Source organism: Morone saxatilis, unplaced genomic scaffold, assembly GCF_004916995.1.
Source record: "Morone saxatilis isolate NCDOM2014 unplaced genomic scaffold, NCSU_SB_2.0 Contig16, whole genome shotgun sequence".
NCBI lineage: Eukaryota > Metazoa > Chordata > Actinopteri > Moronidae > Morone > Morone saxatilis.
Window position 1 is genome coordinate 3,572,394 of NW_023339718.1, and position 20,129 is coordinate 3,592,522.

Below are 20,129 nucleotides of genomic sequence, written 5' to 3' on the forward strand. Positions count from 1 at the left end.
ACATCATTCTGCACAGTGAAGGTCAAACATCCAACTGTACGAACAAGAAGAAAAACAGATTTTTGACTGGGGGGGGCGTTTAATCATTCCACTTTGAGATTCTAGGTCAATTTTTCATGATTTTCTTTTCCTTTATTAACAGTTTTGGTGAGAGCAGTCATTTTTTTTTTAGATGCACTTTCATGACAAATAAGTAAACATAATAGGAATTACATTGCTGAGGTATATGAAGTGAATTTAAATTCTGAGCTGTTGTTGACAGATATATTGATGGGAAGAATTTTAAACTTCATGCTGAAGGGGAGCTGTAGCCAGTAAAGTTTGTAAAGGCTAGGGGTAATGTGATGATGTTTCCACACTCTCAGAAGGATCCTAGCAGCACTCTTCTGAATATAGTGAAGTTTATAAAGACTCTTGGCAGGGATCCCAAAAATGAGTGCATTGCAGTAGTCCAGCCTTGGACTTCCGTCCTTTTAGAAAGGACTTTAAGGTTTATTTCAGTAAATATCCTTTTGTGTTCCATAAATATCTCCCTGAAGACAAGTGTATTAAAGGACAAAAAACTAGCATTTCATCCCACTTTCCCTAAACACCCACTGTCAACTTAGATGCAGATAAGCTTTTCTCTTCCATATCATTCTGCAGTGGGAACTATAATAGACATTTTTAACTGCAGATACTTTAACATGTCGTAACAGGAAAAGCACAGGTGGATTTAATAACATTAACAAGGGATGCATACAATTTAGTTTATCCTGTTTCAGGGCTTGTGCATGCTGGCCCACTCACTAGTCTTATTAGTTACACCTGTGCTTCTCCCGCTATGATGAGGCCAAATGTTTTACATGAAAAATGTCCATAATGCCTCAGACTCTAATCTAATTGGAGTTGCTATTCTTACTTTGGTGACCACTGGTGTAGATACTCTGGATAGTGGCCCTGTCTAGCCAGTGGGTAGGAGGAAGTGCTCTGAGCTGGCAATGAACTGAGTGAGATGTGTGTCAGTATAAGCAGCCCTGGGAACTGAGAACATGACAGGAAGATGAGTGAAAAGCACCATGCAACACAACGCAACATCCCCTCCGAGGAGAACGTTGTGATGGTGGCTCGTAATGTGTAATGTCTTGTTACCCTGCACACACACTCACACACCCAACCTACTATTCAGAATCCATAAAGAATTTCAATCTCCAACAAGAGTTACCTGAGAAACATCTAATTACTTGACTGAAGAATGATTGAAGGGTGTAGTAATGGACTGAATGGTGACGCTGTGAAACACCTTGTTACAAACTGTTTCCTGGATGCCATCAGTCACACTGCAGCAGGGAAATACTGCAGCAACAGGTATCTCACTATACAGTCAATGGACCCCAACCTCTCTGTGTGCTTTCACACACAAACTGAGAGAACCCAAAGGGAAAGGACGAGGACGGGGACGAGAGCAAAAGACAAGGGGATCATACTGCCCAAAAATGTTTGCAGAGTCGATATTGAACACCGTTGTTGAGGTTACTATTTATCTCATGCCAGCCAAGTTGGCACGCACATCTGGCGCTGGGTACTTAGTGCAATTATTTATGATTTCCTCCAAGATTTAAAAGCTCTTCGCCCGGCCTTGTAATGCAGTAACTGATTGCACTGCTAATGTAATTAAGGGGAGATTATGATGTCCACGTGGCACACCAGATGGTGGCATTCACAGCGATGGGGGAAGGCACAACTGGCACACCACTGCACAAGGGCAGTGAGGCGCAGTCAGTCGGAGCAGTCCAGACTCCCCACCAGACGGAGGAAAGTATATGTGTGTATGCATGCGTGTGTGTGTGTAGTGTGCATGCAGGACATGTGAGTGTATGGGTGTGTGTTTGATGATAAGTTGAGCGATAAAGTGTAAGCTGGTACGGGATGAGTGTATGTAAAATACTATCAAAGAAATTACTTAAGCTAGACTGACCACCTCTAAATGCATGACCTGGGCATATACTCTCAAAAATTCACCATATATGTCCAATTAAGACCCCTCAGCTTGATCTCCTCTCTTTTTGATGTGATGTTTCTATAACTACAAATGTAAAGAAATACAAAACAAATCTGACAGTTCCTGCATTTTCAACTTGTGCAATTCAGTGCTTTAGCCAAGAAAGCAGATGGCATAAATGGGAAATTAAATCAGATTTGGCAAAGCCATCATGTTTCAGGAAATTTTTCAGCCAAGGCAACAATGAGACTGCACCAACCTGACCTTTAATTAGAAAAAAGGCATGATATTATAGAGCCTTGCAAGGCTGTATCCTATGGGGGCACTAAGAGTAGGCTTCTTAAAGCTTGTTATTATAAGCTATTCAGGAGACACAGGGATTTTTTTATGTGTAGACAGAAAAGAGAGGAGGAAGGGGGGGAAGTAAGGGTCATATATGAAATGAGACCTGCAGATTTCTACACAGCCCATAATGGGTTCATGCGGGTGACGGGGACATTGGGGCACAGTAGATTTCCCAAGTTGAGATAGGGATATTATTACTCTCGGGGTGGCAACACAGAAATCTCCATCTTCAGTCCCCAGACTAGTGTCAGCAAATTACAAAACACAGTGAATGACCTTTACACATGAAAAGAAAACCTTTGCTGTTTTTTATCATTTGGGTGCAAAGTCGTTCACTGAGGTATAATTTTGGTCCAGGGGCTCTTCTGTCATCCGCTGATTACCGCTCACAACTACAACATTGTTAGGACTTACCAGAATGATATTTTCTACATGATAAGACCATCCAGTCTTTATGGGGTTGACTTTAACTAAGATGTGTCGTAAAGTATACACGAAACAAAGCGTGAACAAAGAAATCACAGTTTTAATGAACCTTTTCAAAATGCCAGCTGTAATGCTATGCGTCCTACACTGGCTGCTCCCCCACAGAAATCTGCCACAGCCATCATTCATCTTACCCCACAATCCTCAGCATGCGATGTGCCGCACATTAAAACACTGTAATAGCTGATGGCTTTCACAGTTAGCATGTGTTGCTGATATCTCCAGACTCTCGACGAGTGTTTCATCACCTATTCCATAATTAGACCATTACTTTAGCAGGTGTACCTCTTCTCAGCCGGAGCATGTGTTGTGCTTTTTTTTCTTTTTCTTCTTCTTTTTTTTTCACTGACACCTGAGATTTTATCTTATCAACTTCAGCACTGCCACAAATTTTTACATAAAATGAGCATACATGTTCCAGTGGGTTGTCAACACCTTAATCTAGAAGCATGTGTAGGATTGTGTATGTGCGAGGTTGGTGGTGGTGATGATGAGGGGTGTTACAGTAGTGACGAAGTAAGTAAAATTCCCATCCACCATGCAAATGTCTCTGCTACAATTATATGTCACCGATATCAACACCCAGAAAGCTACAAACATGCAGTACGTGTTTGACATGCAAACAATGAGCTATAACAGTTGTTTGTTACATGAGTTCATACAATAGGTTAAAAATGTTGAATAATCTTAGACATGAGAGTTATGTTGATGTTCTCATCTAATTCCCAGCAAGAAAGCCAATAGGCATATTGCCAATCTGTCCAACTATTCTTTTAAATTTACTAAGAAGTGGTAAAAAATGAAAGGAGGTTTTGCAAACTACTGATGCAACTGGTTTCATGCAGGCCTGTTCTTTACATTGCATTTAAAGGTCCAGTGTGTAACATTTAGGTGGATCTATTGGCTGAAATAGAATATAAGTTACATAGGTATGTTTTCATTGCTGTATAACCTGAAAATGATTTTTGTTGATTTTGGGGTCTTTGTTACCTTAGAATAAACCATTTTTATATAAACTACTGAGGGAACACGTCCTCTTCTATGTCTGCCATGTTGAATCGCCTTGTTTTACAATAGCTCTAAATGGAAAAACCAAAGTTTTGAGGCCACATGCTTGGGTCAGGAGGGTGAGGCAAGGGTGATGCAATCAGCAACTACATTGCTAGATGTCATTAAATCCTCCATACTGGTCCTTTAAATATAGGCTACAGCAGTGGAAAAACATCTAAAATCATAATAGATACAAGGGCTGAAGAAGCAGGTGGTGCAATGATTGCCTGTTGAGAATTTCCAAAATTAAAATTAGAAACTAACCCAAACGCTTGTCAGCAAACACAGGAAAGATTTTGCCACTTCAGTTAAGTGTGGAGGTGGTGAAAGTTTCTGGTCAAATGAGGTGGCAGTTTTCCACTGAATGTCTCCTCTCTAATTATAGAAGCGTTATAAAGTAGGGATCACATCATGTGCAGCCATGTAAGCCCATAAATACATTTCACAGTGTGTGGCCCCAATGAAGACACCACGCTGGCATATGGCACCATGTCACGAAACAGAGCAACAAGTCTTTGATTTGAATAAATTAGGATAATAGTTGCACAATGAAATAATTTATTTGATTGCTATGATGGGGGTAGAAATAATAAACCGGGCGATGGGAAAGCATCTGTCGCCCCTTGGTGTTTTGGACAGTCTACAAAGAGGCTTTCAAGTTTTGTGCTCTGGGAGATGTACATCCTAATGTTACCACTAAGCTAATACATTGCTCTTTATCTTACTTTTATCTGATTACAGTAATGACATGTGATGATTAGAGAGACAACCAACTGTCAGAAGGCGTGACCCGTAGATACATCCATGTAATGATAGTCGCTTAGTGAAGCACAACCTTAATTTAGTTATACCATAGCCAAATCGGATCTCAAAAGTTATTGCAAAGAAATACACCCACGAGTCAATGTGGCATTGTTGGCCCGGGCCTTTATTCTCCATGCATACACAATTCACACTCACAAAGTAAATTGGCACATTTAGCATTCATATAGCTTTCTGATGGTGCTTTAATAATATGTTCTCATCTGTTGAATTAAATGTGGAGAATCCAGTGCTTCTGTGCTCACTGACTCATCAGAAACAACTGTGTTCTGTATCAGCAAAGCATGACAGCTTGAAGAATATATTATACAATTATTATTTTTAAAGCAATTACAGTGTGTAGGCTACGTTTAATTTCGTTGTACACTTTGTGAACAGAATTTTGAATTGCTGTTATTGTTGTATTATTTTCCAGGGAAACTGACAGTGAAGAGATTGGACCTAGAAGGGAGATTGCTAACATGGCCACGCGGTTAATCATTTATTACCTGTCGCACGCGGAAGCATTTACTTCCGGCAGACTCGCGCGGGGTGAAGTCCGAAGGTGAAAGGTGACATCATCAGGAGACCGGGACGTTTCAACAGGTAAACGAAAAACAAACGACACCTATAGTGGAGTTTAGTTTCACTTCCTAAAGGCTCAGACAGCTTCTGGTCATTTCTACTATTTCATAAACGCTAACTGGGGTCGGCAGGGGACACAAACATATATTTTTATTAAGCCAAGTGCGCAGCTGCCATGAGCCCCATGTGTGTCTCTGAGAAACCTGTGCAGTCATAATGTCACTGACCTACCTGGAGGGCAGTGGGTCTCCTACCTGTTTCACAAAGCTGTGTAAACATTTAGGCTAAATATACAAAAAATGATATATAAAGTATGGGCAAATAAAGAGAAAGACAGTGTGCCAATAAACTATTACTGACTATTTATACATCTGTAAACCAAACCACAGTGTATCCTCTTTACAGGGGTGGATCTAGAGAAATATTTTATGATAAATAAAACAAAATAATGTTTAATATGTTCATTTCCGTTTTTAACACGTTATTTTTTACAATGAATCTAAATGAATGTGTTTAATCTGACAGCATTTGACAGCAAGGCATTTTCTAGCATTCTAGATCCACCCCTGCCTGTTTACTAAATCAGCACAATATTACTGCATATTAGGTTTTATAATGTAATCATCATAATCACAGCGGATTTAGAATAATATTCATGTCCACACGTTGACTCACCAACTTATATTCATTCCAGCTCCAACACTGACGTAATGGCTGCTGCCTGTACTCAGATCTCTTGCTAAAGTAAAAGTAGCAGTGTAGAAATAATTAGTTACAAGTGAAAAAAAAAAGTATTAGCATTAAAATATACTTAAGTAACAAAAGTACAAGTATTCATCATGCAGGATGACATATCCCTTAAATGGAATTGAGCTACTGTTTGGTAACAATACACCATTATTTATTTGTTGATTATATCTGTATTAATAATCTGAACCTGGAAAGTAGCTATAACTATACGAAACGTAGTGGAGTAAAAGTAAGGAGTAAGTAAGGAAAATACTCAATACTCAAAGTACCTCACAAGTGTACAGTACTTCAAGGATTCAATGTTATCAGTGTTTGTAATTTACAGTGCAGGGCTTTTGAAGTAAATTTAGATATAGTTCACTTCATGCTAAAAACAAATAAACAATTAAAATGTATTAATAAGTCATGAAAATAATAAAATACTCACACGGTTTCTCAGTCTCACAGCCTGAGGGAAGAAGCTGTGTTTACTTGAGTAAATATACTTAGTTACTTTCAACCACTGGCTGCTGCTCACAATGAGAAACTTTTAATTATTAAGATGAAACTATACAGAATAAACCTCTGAGTTACTATCACATCAAAGGTCAAATAAAAATACTTAACACATATAGCAATAGTATCACCCACATTTTATTTAGGAGGTGAACCTGCCTGTACTGCCTTATAGTTTTGGAGATAAAACTTCATGTTAACTGTATTCATCACCGAACATCGCCGACACACTATCCGAGTGTAGGAACACACACACACTGATATTTTCTCTGGGAGCTGGAAATAAGTTTGGATGGATTTTTCTTTGGTCTGCCTGGATGAGCCTCTAAGCCTTAATGTTGTGCTGGAAAACAAAGCTCATTTTGAACAAATTAATGTTACAAAGAGATCCCTCATTCTATTAGCTAATTTGCTATCCTGTTTCATTTGAATAAGTACAGCTATCTAACATTTGTTAAAGAGACAGCTGTTTCTGGAGTAAATCCCCTAATTTGATCAGCTTAATTGCAATAGATTTCGTAAACATCAAGATTGAATGCAGCAACTTTGTCAGTTAGTACAAGAATGCTTTAAACCTAATCGAATAAAATTGCGTAAGGGAACCATTGCAAAGCCACTTACCCTGTAAAAAGCTTGCATACCCATTAGGGAAAAATTCCCTTAGACAGGAATAGATAGCAATTGATTGGGACTTCCTTGAAAATATGTGATCACTCCGTCTAATTTGTGATTTGGTGAAGTCATTGGGTGGTCTCCAAATGCTGTTTTGTCGTTGGTCTCACTTGTCATTTGATCCAGGATTAGGTGGCCACTTTTTCTTCGGGATCCTAATAAGCCTCATCAAGAAGTCAATAATGGTGGCCAAGAAAAACCCTGTCTGTTCTCCATGTAATGAGCCCGAATGGTGCAGTGCTAATTTAGTTTCACTGTGTGCGTTTTGCGTATTTATTCAGCGTTTTCAGATTTAAAATAATACATTTTTAACTGCACTGTATGTCCCAGATATTACATTACATGATGTATTTTAAGTTCTTTCTCAGACGAAGAAAAAAGTGGATGGTTGTAGTTTGTTCTCTGGTGAAATGAGGCTCTGCTGTTATTCTAACGCAGCTTTGACATGTCTGAAGTGAGCAGCCAGCTGCCCGCAGAGCCCATCTCTGCGGTCGGAGTAATCGCCTCAATCAACAAGGCACCTGATGGCTTCTATGTTGTGAGTATTCATTTTGAGCTTTGTATTAATTCATTTCATAAACTTGTATTAAGCCTACAAAGATATTTTCATCTCCTTTACAGTAAAAGTGAAATACAAAAACAGGAGAAATGATTATTTATTGTTTTTGTGAGACTTTAAAATGTTTTTACCAGCGGGCTAAATTTCGCTCATTTAAAGTCTAAGCAGAAATTGAATGCTTTTATTTTGGTAAATGCTTTGTTTTTGCTCTGTGCTGTTGGTTGTGCATGTAATGGTTGTAACTGATTGTATAGCATAACTCTCAGCCAGGATGTTGGCAGCCTTCCAAGTGTTTTTTTTTGTCAGAGCTGTTAGATGACTTATTCATAAAGTTTACTTTGATGATTAGGAAGATTCCCTTCCTGACATTGTTATTGGTTGCCACCAGTATTGCAGACACACCAGAGGCAAAGCTTTAATGATGTTTGCTTGATGCCCACCGGAGTCATTTAAGTTTACCCCCATGTTATATTCAAGCGCCGCAACGACTACGACAACAAAAGGAACGTGTGAGGATTTAGTGCAGGATCGGCTACTTTATGTGACCCTTTCTTTCTTGGTTTTGAAAGAGTTGGAGAGGGTTAAAAAGAGAAGCGAGTGTGTGAGTTGAATCCAGCACAAAACAAGCTCAAGGGCAGATCTCTCTTCCTCTTTCTCTCTCTCTCTCTTCCTTTTCAGACTTCTTCTTGCTTTCACCCTAAGCCCCCAAACCCTCCCTGTTCCCCCAGTTTCTATCTCTTCCTGCTCCACCCTACACACCCAGCTTGTTCTAATCTCTGGCAGATGATGGTGGGTTGGCATCAGTACGGAGCCACTGGCAGGGAAACTGCGTACACACCACACGGTAGTGACAAACAGAGAGAAACCCCATCAGACTTCCTCCTCTGCTGCTCCAGTGCGCCAATACATTTCAGTTGATGTGCAAATATGTGCATGCTCTGTAGGGCTAAAAGCTCGTCACTGGCTGTTAATGACACTGGTTTATCTCTGTAATGGATGCTCAGTAAATTCTACTTTTTTTTGTCAACCCCCAGGCAGTACACCAGCGGTTTGAAATTTGTGAATAGTTTAGACTTAAGATAATGAAAGTGTAGACGCATTAATGAATCAAAAAACTGTTATTGCAATCACATGCAAACAACAACCTGTCTTTTTGTGTCAATTGCCTGCACTATTCTGAAACACTGCAAACAATACCCATTCTGTTGTTATAGCTAAATCAAATGCAGTATTAGTATTTCAACACAATAGATTATTATAGTGCGTTTTGTTGTGTGTGGCTTTACGGCAGTCCATCACTTCCAGATCCACACTGAACTATGAATATGTCTCTACTTTATGCTAAATTAATCTCCTGACTTCTCTTCTAGCGCCACCATGAGGTTGACATTTTGGGATTTTATTGAAATAAACCAAAACCATTGTTTGGTACAAGTTTGGTACAGATATCCACTGCGCCCAGAGGATGAACCCCAATGTATTAATTCCTATACCTGTAAAAACAAATAACATTCCTATCACCTTCAGCTGCGCTTTGTGTTATTGCTAATTAACTAAACATCAACAATTTAACCTCATCATTAGGGATGGGATGATATATATACGATTTTATCACAAATCGCGATTAAAAAAACACTCAGATAAGTTGATTGGGGTGAATTTCCATCATGGGGAAAATTGTGAAAATCCTCACATGAGTAACTTAGAAAAGCTGTCTAGCCTGCCAACGTACACTCCTTTATTGATTTCCTACAAAGGGAAGGCTGTATCTTTCCTAAGCCTGTCACCATGGCTGAAGGCTCATTGCCCATTATATACCCCACAAAAACTGAATGTGTGGACATACAAAGGAGTCTAAAGTAAAGAAGGAAGAGAGAAGTGTCTATCTGAGGTCTCCTATCTGTGATGCAATAAAAATATTTGTTTATTAACAAAATGTAAGGTAGAGTGATTCCAGTGTGATTTAGTTCCATTTTAAGATTTTTAAGTAGATTTTGATGATTATAACTGAATGCGGTGAATCACATTTTTTGACCAGCTTAATTGTCCTCACAGAGCTATTAGCATAGACTCATAGTCTTGTTCTTCTGATGTGAATGTAGCATCGTTTCCTGTCTGTGTGACATGTCGGTCCTCAATAGAATATGTTTGTTGGAAAACTGGGTTACACTCCAGATAGCTTAAAGCCCATCTTTAATACTATAATCTTAGTGATATATTTCTGTCTCGGTTAGTTTTCCTTTGTAATATAAAATAAAATAAAACACATCCTTCGAGGTAATAAAATATCAAATCATACCTATGAATAAAAAGTCAAATACGAGTTAGCCTCCGAGATAACATTCAAGGCCTTTCAGACTCTGAAGCACTTTTTCAAATGTGTTTGTCCCATCTTCAAGAACATCTTTTGAACATCACCATGCGGTCTTTCATCTGCAGACTTAAAAAACAAACTATCAGAAAAAAATATCAGCGCTCGGTATCAGTGTTACTAATGCAGCACTGAGAAGGGGAAGTCTCAGGATATTACGTTGTATTGACTTTTTCCCCCTTCCCTTTCAAACTAAGTCTTCTTTTAGAATTCCTCCTTAATACTGACTGCTTACCATACTTACCATACTTTTTATACAGCAGATCAAAGGGCTGATTAGCTCTTTTGCTCTCTGATACGACGCGCTCACATCTCTGAACTTGAGCAGGTTGTTCCAACACAAGAGAGCACAGGCCCAGATCAAACGCTGTTCCACTGGGATCAGGAGCTTTGCTGAAGCACCAGCAGCCACCCAACATCAAACGCCATGAGTAGACTCACGCACACTCACGCTCTGTGCAAGGGTTGCAAAGGGGATACGCATGCATTTCAGATTCACCTGAGCATTTGACATGTTACGCTCATAAACTCATTACTGAAATGTATGTTTATTTGAAGAAACCTAGTGCTAGCTTATGATTAGCTGGGATGCCGGGATTTACAAACTCAATAGCATCTGTTCTTTAAAGGTATAGTTTGACATTTTGGGAAATAAGCTTATTGGTTCTAATCAGGAGTTAGAAGAGAAGATAGATACCACATTTTATGTCTGTGCACTTAGACTGGAACTAGGGCCATAAGGTGCTTAGCTTAGCATAAGAGAGTAAGCAGGGGGAAACAACTAGCCTAGCTAAAACTCAAAAATGTGCCTACCAGCACCTTTAAAGGTCACTAACTAACATGTTTCGTCCACAAACTTGCATTTAAAATGAGTATTTGTCTTGTCATCGTCTACTGCCAGACAATCAGCCGACAGACACAGGGGCAAACAGTTCTCCACGGAACAGTTACAGCAAGCGAGTCTCTTTAAAACCAAGTTTGTTAGTAAGTGAGCTTGCTGGTAGGTATATTTTTTTGTTTGTAACTGTGAATGTGATCAGGGTGTTGCAGAAAAAAAGAGCATTGTTCTCAGTAAAACTCCCCTGAATAAATAAAGGTGGGGAAAAACAGACTTGAAAGTGATTTCAGTCCTCTCATCTAAATCTCAGCAAATAAGCACATTCCCAAAATATCAAACTATTACTTAAAGTCAAGGAGCTTTTTCAACAATACATGCTGCTGCAGTTATTTAATATATAGTCAGTAGTCAGTTTATCTATTTTATATTATTTTTTTATTATTATTTTTGTCTTGTTTCAGTTGTTCTGTTCTTCTTTGAAGGGACTGGTTTGTTCCCTGTTACTCTCTCATGTTTTCCCCACCTGGCTTCACTCCCCAGAGATTTTTGATTGTTTGCCTTTATATCTTTTTATTCGCAGCTGTGCTTCTCAGTGCTTCATAGTAACTTGCTGGTGGTGTCTGTCTCCAGAGATCCTTCATAGGAGTATTCAGCACCCCCTAAAGACTTGTTTCACAGGTGGGCTTTTAGATCACTGTAAGCTTTAGATTTTAGGAAGTGGCAGTTGAATCTGTCATTGCATTTTAAATCAAATGATTCAGCCGTATTTCAATATCAGAGCCGTGACGTCTCTTATCAGACATGTGGCATTGAAGTCTGTGTAATGATGGAGCCATGCAGTGGCAGACTTGAAAGTATTAGAGAAGAGCCATGGCAACTTTACACATGCCTTCTCCGCCGTGGCTCAGCAGTTGGCATTTCACATTCAAGCTGCGTCGCATCCTTCCTGCCGGCGGCTGTGGCAGGATGATGCCTGAGGTGCCTCCTAGGAGGACCGTGCCCTCGTTACTCCTCAACTTGACTTTGGGTTTCACAAAGCGAGCCCTTTGTTTACGCTGACAGGATGCGCTGGCTACTGACCTGGAAAAAGTGGCCAAGACGGGTTGTCTTGTAAGGAAGAGAGAGGCTGGTGATGTATAGGCTCCTTCTGGGACCTTTCATGGAACTGCTGTTGGAGACGCCCCGCAATCCCTCTCTCCGCTCATCCTCCACTCTTTCTCTCTCTCTCATCCCACTATCTATCTCTGTTCCCCAGTCTAGTCTCCGCTCTCATCCCATCTAGTCAGTGGTGGTTTTTCATGAATCTCCCCATGCCATGTTTCCCCCACCCAGTCACCGAGGTCATTCATCATTATTGTCAAGGGGGTAATGTGTGTGGGTGGGTGCAGAGATCTATGACTTCTTCATTTGAATGAACCTCATTAGATTGACTCTTCTTTGTAAAGGATCCCTTTAGAAAATAACTCTGGCAGTTATTTAGGTGATTCTCACATGAGGGCCAATGGAACATGACGCTTCAGCCAAGCATATTTACTGGAACGAGGGAAGAGTCTCTGGGATGCAGTCTGCAGGTTATATTTTGCTTTATCATTCTGCCCTGCATACCTACATTTACATAGCAATGTAGTGTTGGACCTTGAGTTTGACTTGTGGTGCCTACATGCTGTCAATATGATGCAATCTATTATTTTTACTGACTCCACTGATCATTTACAACTATGAATGAGCTTATTGTACAAGGACAAGCTGCCTGGGTGGATTTAGATTTAGACTTATTTAGGCATACACATGAAATTGCTTTAAATCCTCAGTAATTCAATCTTAGAAGGCTTATTCTCATTAAATAATACAACAATCCACATGGGGTGTAGAGCAGCAAAAGTATTTAAGGTGCGTGTGCAGTGTTCTCAGTTTACCTGTGTCTTGCACAAGGGATACTACAGTAGGTTTAAAAAAAAGATACATTACCCCAAATATAATCCCTGCTTTCCCACAGAAGCACATTGAAGTTTGGTTTCCTTATTAGAGCAGATCCTTGTCAGGGCATCTTTAATCAGCCCGGTCCCGAGGGATGATATTTTTAGCCACCTTTTTGGAGGCTAAGACTCCTTTACCCACGCAGAGCACTAATGAGATGGAGCACTAGTGTTGGCAAGCGTTAATTAAGGCTAGTATGCAAGGGAAGAGGCAAAAGCAACACGCTCATGGCATACATACATTAACTTTATCCCACCTCCTGCATGTTTTTTTCTCTCCTTGTTTTTTTTTCCTCTTTTTTTTTCACGTAGGTTGCACAAACAACAGATGGCTCTGACGCCGACCTGTGGAAGGACGGCTTATTCAAATCCAAGGTCACTCGCTACCTCTGTTTCACCAGAAAAGCTGTAAGTGGGAATGTAAACTTCTCCCTTTCCCTATGCATTCTGCACTAACGCCTCATCTGCTGCCTCTTTTTTTGTTTGCCAGCAGTTATTAGCTCAGTTTTCTGCTGCCAGAATGTCTTTGTGCACTTTGCACTTTGATCAGTGAAAGTCCCATTTAAAAGGCCAGCGTTGGCTTGGCAGCGCAGTTTTGAACTTTTACATATAATGAATTTGCATGCATATTTCAGATGAATAATACCTTGGTGAGATATTTTTCATGTTGTACGTCCTCCTGAGGATATTATTTATGTTTATTCATGAAATAACAATGAGCTGTATTTTTACTATTCCAATTTATTCAATCAACAGCGTCCCTGTAGAGAAAATGGTTACCAACCAGTGATTCTTGAAAGCTGATGCGCATATAATTGTGAATAGGAAAGTACTCATTTTTATGTAAGAAATTACTCCACAAAAAGCACTTTTCAGTATGGCTGTGCTACATATAGAGCTCCCAATTTGAGCAGCATTGAGTCTCCTGTGGCTGAAATGATCTTTGAATGTTTCTCATAATGCTGTTGGGTCAATTTTGGACTCATCTCCTGCCTGCAGCATACAGCTGATGTGTTGTTGCATGGCTGTCAGCTGCACTGTGGCCATAAATACACCTGCTTACATCTCCAGGATTATCAACCTGTCTAACCACAGCTCATACAGCTTACTATTGGCTGCCTATTAATTTGTTTCCAGGCTGCAGGTCGATAATGCAGACAGTATGGTAAACAAAACCTGCATTTTTTTGTTATTATTTTGCATCAGCTCAATTTTAGGACTCAATCAAGTCTTTTTTTACAGGATGTCCTCTAAAAGCCAGGCAACTTGGCAGCGTCTGCCTCGTGCCTTAGTTCAATCTGCTCCTCAGTTTAGTATATAGCATACAAATAGCCTTCCCCTAGTTCCTGTATATTATCTTAAAATGTGTGTCTGCATTGTTTTAAAGATTTTGACACAAATAAAACATGACAGAGCCATCAACAAAGGCTGTTTTGTCTGCCAGTCAATGGAGCTCCCACTGTAATTGTCTATGACAAAAACAGATTCTGTAAAATTAGCCCCTGAATTACGTGGGGGGAAGTAAATAGTTTGTGATTTATCATACTCTAGGTTGGAGGTAGAAAGCCCCCTTTTGTCAGACCCTGATGGAAGAAATCTCTCCAGCAAAAGGGGAAAACACTAAAAAAGGTTCCATGCATAGTAATAACATTCATCCATATTCCTCCTTAAGTCAGTATAAAAACTATGAATAAAAAATGTCTCTAATGGTAATGACTGTCGGGCAACAGTAGCAGTGAAATCCAGCCTTTTCGGACGCATCAAGTCACGCCTGGCTCGCCCCACTCTCTACCGCCGCTGTGTATTATTGCAATTTATTATGGCAAAAAATGAAAATGTAATGGGAGGCAGGGAAGAGTCATGCTTGAAAATGTCAACTACACAGTCCCTGATTGTTTTTAACCAGTCCCATTCTGTTGATTAGACTGCCTACTCTGTCTCCCATCATCCCACAGCTTCTCGCCAAAAGGTTGAGAATGATTACAAGTTCACAGATGCATTCTCTCATTGTAAAAAAAAAAGCTATTAGAGAGTAATTACTTCAGCTATTTTGTCAACCCTTCTCTTTAGAGACTTCCTGAGCTTTTAGTGAATCATTGACTCTTATTATCTCTACATTTTCTTTCCTGAGCCCTTCCAAAAAATGACTAACCTTTTCTTTTCCTTGCTCTCTTGTCATTTTTTAAAAGTTGAATTTGCATACATGACTTTGAATTTCCTGCCCGTGCTCTATCTTTTAGGGGCCCGACGTTGTTGTGGACGTGAAGGTGATTGACATTAAGGACGCCTTGCCAGAGGGCTTCACACCTGTGGAAGAAACAATGGACACAAGTAAGTAAACAGGCGATACCGACCAGAGGCTCGCTCCCCTCTCCTCTTCTTGTTTTTTTTTCACTTCTCCGACCAGCTTATGCGGAGGTCCTCAGGGGCAGCTTTGCTTGAGATAGTGAATGTTTTATGGGTGCAGGTTAGCTTAATTTATGGCAGACTGTGGGAATAAAATAAACATTTTGCCCTGGAGGTACAAGAGAAGAGAATCATGAGTCATTGTTTATCTCAGCTGGAGCTGTGCTTTTCTTTATGAGGGGCTTATTTATTTATGTATTTATTTGGGGAGAGGACGAGTGGATGGGGGTTATCTAATATTAATGAAATGCATTCCCCAATGCTTTAGTGCTTTTTGAGTGCTATGTATTTCCCCTCTCACTATCCATGCCTTGGAAATGTAATAATATTTTGGTGTGGGGAGTGAGGACAGCTTGTTTATTATTTTTATTATCATTGCATTTACACTGCACTTTCTAGTGTTGCAGGGGAAATAAATGAGCGAGGCACAGATGCAATATAGCAATATAGGGAAGCATGCCAATGTTTTTTTTTGCCAGAATGAAGAAAAGAGATTATGTTTTGTTTGGCTATGTTGTAATTTAATGTTTTATTACTTTATGTGAATCCATGTTTAATGTATACATGTGACATTATGTATGAGTTTCTATCTTGAATATCCAGTTTAAATCCCTGTTGTGCACTAAAACTGATGGAGGAATCACTTGCTTCTGTCATTTTACCTACTAAAATGATAAAAATGATAATAACGCATGTGGATTTTGTGCCTTTCCTCTGTCCGGTCATTTCCCTTTGAGCACAGCAAGTCCCCCAGCAACATGATATTGGCTCATCTCTTATTCTAATGCTAGCAATGACTAAATAGCAAAGTGTAAGTTGGATTTGTGAATATATATTTCACCTAGAGGTTCAAAATGTCTATAGAATTTTTTTTTTTAGCTTGAAACTCAGAGATGACAGAATTGGATACGCGACCACCAATTCCTGTCTGACACCCTCATGTGTACCTGACTCATCAGAGGAAGCTGCCATGAGGAAGAGGAGGCTCTGTGTGAAAATCAGCCCTCGTGCGGCTGCCGAGACGGCTGTATATGACATCCAGATCATTGCGAAGTCCAAGTACCATCTTGTTAACTACACCTGTATAGGGTGAGCTGTTTGACACTGGAAATAAATGAATTCATGATGTTTTGTATCTTCTGTCAATCATCGTACATTCTCATTTACATGAAGGATTACCAACTAGCTGCTTAAAACAAAGTGAAACACTCTCTGTGTGTCTCTTCTTGGTCTTTAAACAGTGAGATAAACAATATGGGGATGTGGTATCGGATTGGAGATGTTCCCCAGCATCAGTCGTCCCAGGAAACGTCCAGTACAGATAACACAGCCGCTCCACCCAACACAGCAAGGTAACATCATATCACAATATTCAGCAACAAGTTTAACTTTCCTCCTTGCTTTCTCTTTTATTCCACACCCAGTGTACTCTTTAGCTGTTGTTACGCTCTGGTACCATATGTACGACAATGAAGACACGAGCAATTGATCACTCCCGGGCAATCTGCCGTAAAAGGTTGTGGCTGGACAATGAGGTAGTGAGGGTGAACCAGAGAGACAGGCTAACTAGACAGGATCGCCTGAACAAGAACATGAGTTCAATGAGGGCTAAACTCCTGCTATTTGTGGTGTGTCCCGGGAGGCAGAGGCAGGTCGCTCCTCTGACTGTGGTGACAGGAGTGTTGTACTGTGCAGACAAAGAGGAGGAGATGTAGCCCGGAGAGCGAGCGACAGCTGCAGAGGAAGGGAGGAGAGCTCCAAGATCTCCGCCATGCTGGAGTGTTTGTGCGTCCCCTCCTCTGCGCATGCTGCTCAGGCTTCCTCCGCCTCAGGCCTCAGAGTGAATGGAGCAACCCTTTGTACTGTGTCCAGATCAAACAGCTCAATTATTTATCGCAATGAAGAACTGGGGATTTCCACAGCAAATTGTAAATAAACAATTGAGACTCCTTCGGTGTGGCGGTGCTGTGGAGAGGGAAGCTTGGCACGGGGCGCCGACGGGTCTGCCAGCTTGAAGTGCTATGCTTTGCCATCCTGTGCTGGGCTGAGTAAAAGCCACTTAAAAGCCACAACAGGCCAGAGCGGTGGATGCCAGCAGGCGTATTCAAAACAGAGCTTCTGTTCACATGGCCACTCAGTGGGATGAGAACAATAAAATGGACAGGCGTGAATTCAAAACCCAAGTTCAAACTGGGTAGAGTTATGTGAATTGTCCATATTTTGGAAGTGGATGGTCAATAAACTTTGATGTGTTGAAGTGATGGTGGGCGCTCAGGCCCATGTGTACGCCTTCGCAACTCTTACCGGTAATCCTCCGTTCTTTTGAAGCCCACTTTCAAGTTTGTAAGGCTCAGAGGTTGGAATAAATTGCACCTCGAAGCGACTCACACCCCCTCCTGATGCCTGCTGAGATCACAGGCTGCTGTTTTTGTATTAACATTAAAATTCATTCCACAGTCAGAGTCTTCTTTTGAGAGTATTTCCATCCATAATGCACTGACACATAAGGACGGCACTGTGGGCAATTTAGACAGCGGCAGTTCTTTGACTATTTATCTGGCATCCTTTCTGTGTAGTTACATGCATTTTAGACAACCATACATACAGCTATAAATATGTCTGTAGTTTTTTTAAAGTCACAGACTAGAAAGTTTGACACAGTGATTTATAAACAGCTCTACAACACTCACTGATTGCTTAAATAAGCACAGTACTACAGTGTAACTGTCTGTGTAGTATCACCCCACTATACTTTATTCATATTCAGCAAGAGAAAATTCTCTCCTCCATGCCTCCTTCGGGCTATCTATAACAACTTTATGGCCTTTGGAGAATAGCACCTCTTAAATTTAAGTGCTCTTTACAGTCAGTGGAAAAGATGTTTTAAATACAGTCAATAATGTGTAAATTTTTAATGACCCTTATAATTTTGAAAGCTGCAGTGATCCCTCTCAAATGTTAAGTTGCCTCAGGCAGTGAGAGCTTGTTAGAGTTGTGTACAAACAGAAACCACAAATCAGGTTTTTTCAGCAGTGCAGAGCTGCAGTACACAGTAACTGCAGGGTGTTGCATCATTATGGGATGCACACCGTGATTGCATCAAGGCTAAGGTGTTGTATTGGAATTGTCTTTGTATTGTTTTGTCAGGCAAAACAGGGTACCTGCAGGACTGGGAAAGTTTTTAAAACTCAGAATTCAGTTTCCTCAAAAAAGGCTTTAGAATGTGTTTATTTAGAAATTCCTGCTGTAGGCAGCGATGTTAGTTATGAAATGTTTCTGCAAATGATTGCGGGCTGTCGGGAGACTTTACTTGCTTGTAAACTAAGGCTGTTGGTATTGTTAGTGGAGTTTCAGTCAGCACTATCATACCTATAGTTTTACTGCTACATACTGTTACATTGTGTTATAATGGGCAAATGTTGATTTTAACAAAACATTTAAAAATGCTTGCAACGGATGAATCTTCTCCTTATTAATAAATCTCCAAATTTTAACGATTAATCAATTATTCGTTTAGTGTATGAAATATCAAAAAGGAGTGAAAAACATCCATGAAAACTTGCCACAGCCCAAGGGGATATACTCAAAAGATAGTTCACTTACTATCATATATGACAAAGAAAAGTTGCAAATGATTGACGTGATTAATCGAATATCAAAACAGTTAATCTTCTTTCAATCAACTAATTGAATAGCAGTGCTAAAAATAGTTTTTAATTGGTTAATCCATGCATCCATTTTCTGACACTTATCTATGTCCTGGTTGCAAAAATGAAATGAATTATATCATTAAGGAATTATTGTTGGGAACTACTGGGGGACAAAACTGATATAAAAAATAAGCAATTCTAGGCCATATTGTCCCTACTGATTTTCCATCATACTGTCATGCCTGGTATGATTGTGAAACAGGTATTAAATTGCATTCTCTGTGCTGTTAAAAAAAGTCTTAGAAAGTCTTAAATTTAACTTGGTGAACCCTGCTGAAACCCTGTAAAAAGGACTCTGAGGAATTAGTACAGGAATTATTATTTCCTCAGTTCAAGTAAGTTTTAGCAGCTCAGGCGGGATCAAGGATAAACACTAAACCTAAAATAGTTATTTCTTATTGGCTCAGGCTGTTGCACCATATTGAGCCACTAAAACTGTTAGGGTACAGGCCTCTTAAGCAGTCTGCCGCGCAAATGCATTTGAACCGTGTGTGTTTAATGTCTCTTTATCAAGTTTGTCTAAAGCGTTTAAAACGCGTTCTGTCTTGATTCATAGCTGCAACTTGATGTCAACCACTTTGGCTTGTTCTCTGTCAAGACCGACCGTATCAGCCACTCCCTGACTTTATAATGCGAAAAACCTGCACCATCCGGTCAGCCTTTTAATATGTCCAGTAAAGTATCCCCCTCCTTCCTTCTCCTGGCCAACGCTGCCATTTGTTCTCCTGATAAAACTGTCATTGCTGAGGCTGATATCTGACCTCTACAGTGACTGCTAGCATAAATTAGCCTTGTCCTAATATTGCAATTTCTTTCGCTTCACTCAGAATCAAGGTTTTTGACATTTCTCTTAGAATAATAGGCTATTGTACACACGGACACTTTTTAAATCAAACTGTACAGCGATAAAAATGTCAAGGCCAAGTATCTTTTTTTCCCATCGCATAGTGTAGTTGGCTTTTTCACGTGAACACGTGAAGCCTAGAGAGTCATCAGTGTCAGAATTGGCATGCATATCAATACGTTTTGGATGGCACTGTCTTCTACCTGTGACACTCCACACATTGCTGCAGCTCTGCAGGAGTATTGTATCAGCTTTCATTG

General features: G+C 40.0%; 1 protein-coding gene across 2 annotated transcripts in view; it reads left to right on the plus strand.

Moving 5' to 3' along the window:
• Positions 1 to 5,210: 5,210 nt before the first annotated feature.
• Positions 5,211 to 20,129, plus strand: part of mvb12bb (multivesicular body subunit 12Bb) — a 33,673-nt gene continuing 18,754 nt past the window's right edge. For both annotated transcript variants that reach the window (XM_035658909.1, XM_035658910.1), the window contains exons 1-6: positions 5,211 to 5,269; positions 7,604 to 7,703; positions 13,222 to 13,317; positions 15,150 to 15,240; positions 16,275 to 16,404; positions 16,557 to 16,667. In XM_035658909.1, the coding sequence (XP_035514802.1) occupies positions 7,611 to 7,703; positions 13,222 to 13,317; positions 15,150 to 15,240; positions 16,275 to 16,404; positions 16,557 to 16,667 (521 nt within the window). In that variant the 5' untranslated portion in view covers positions 5,211 to 5,269; positions 7,604 to 7,610. The remainder of the gene's footprint in view (positions 5,270 to 7,603; positions 7,704 to 13,221; positions 13,318 to 15,149; positions 15,241 to 16,274; positions 16,405 to 16,556; positions 16,668 to 20,129) is intronic.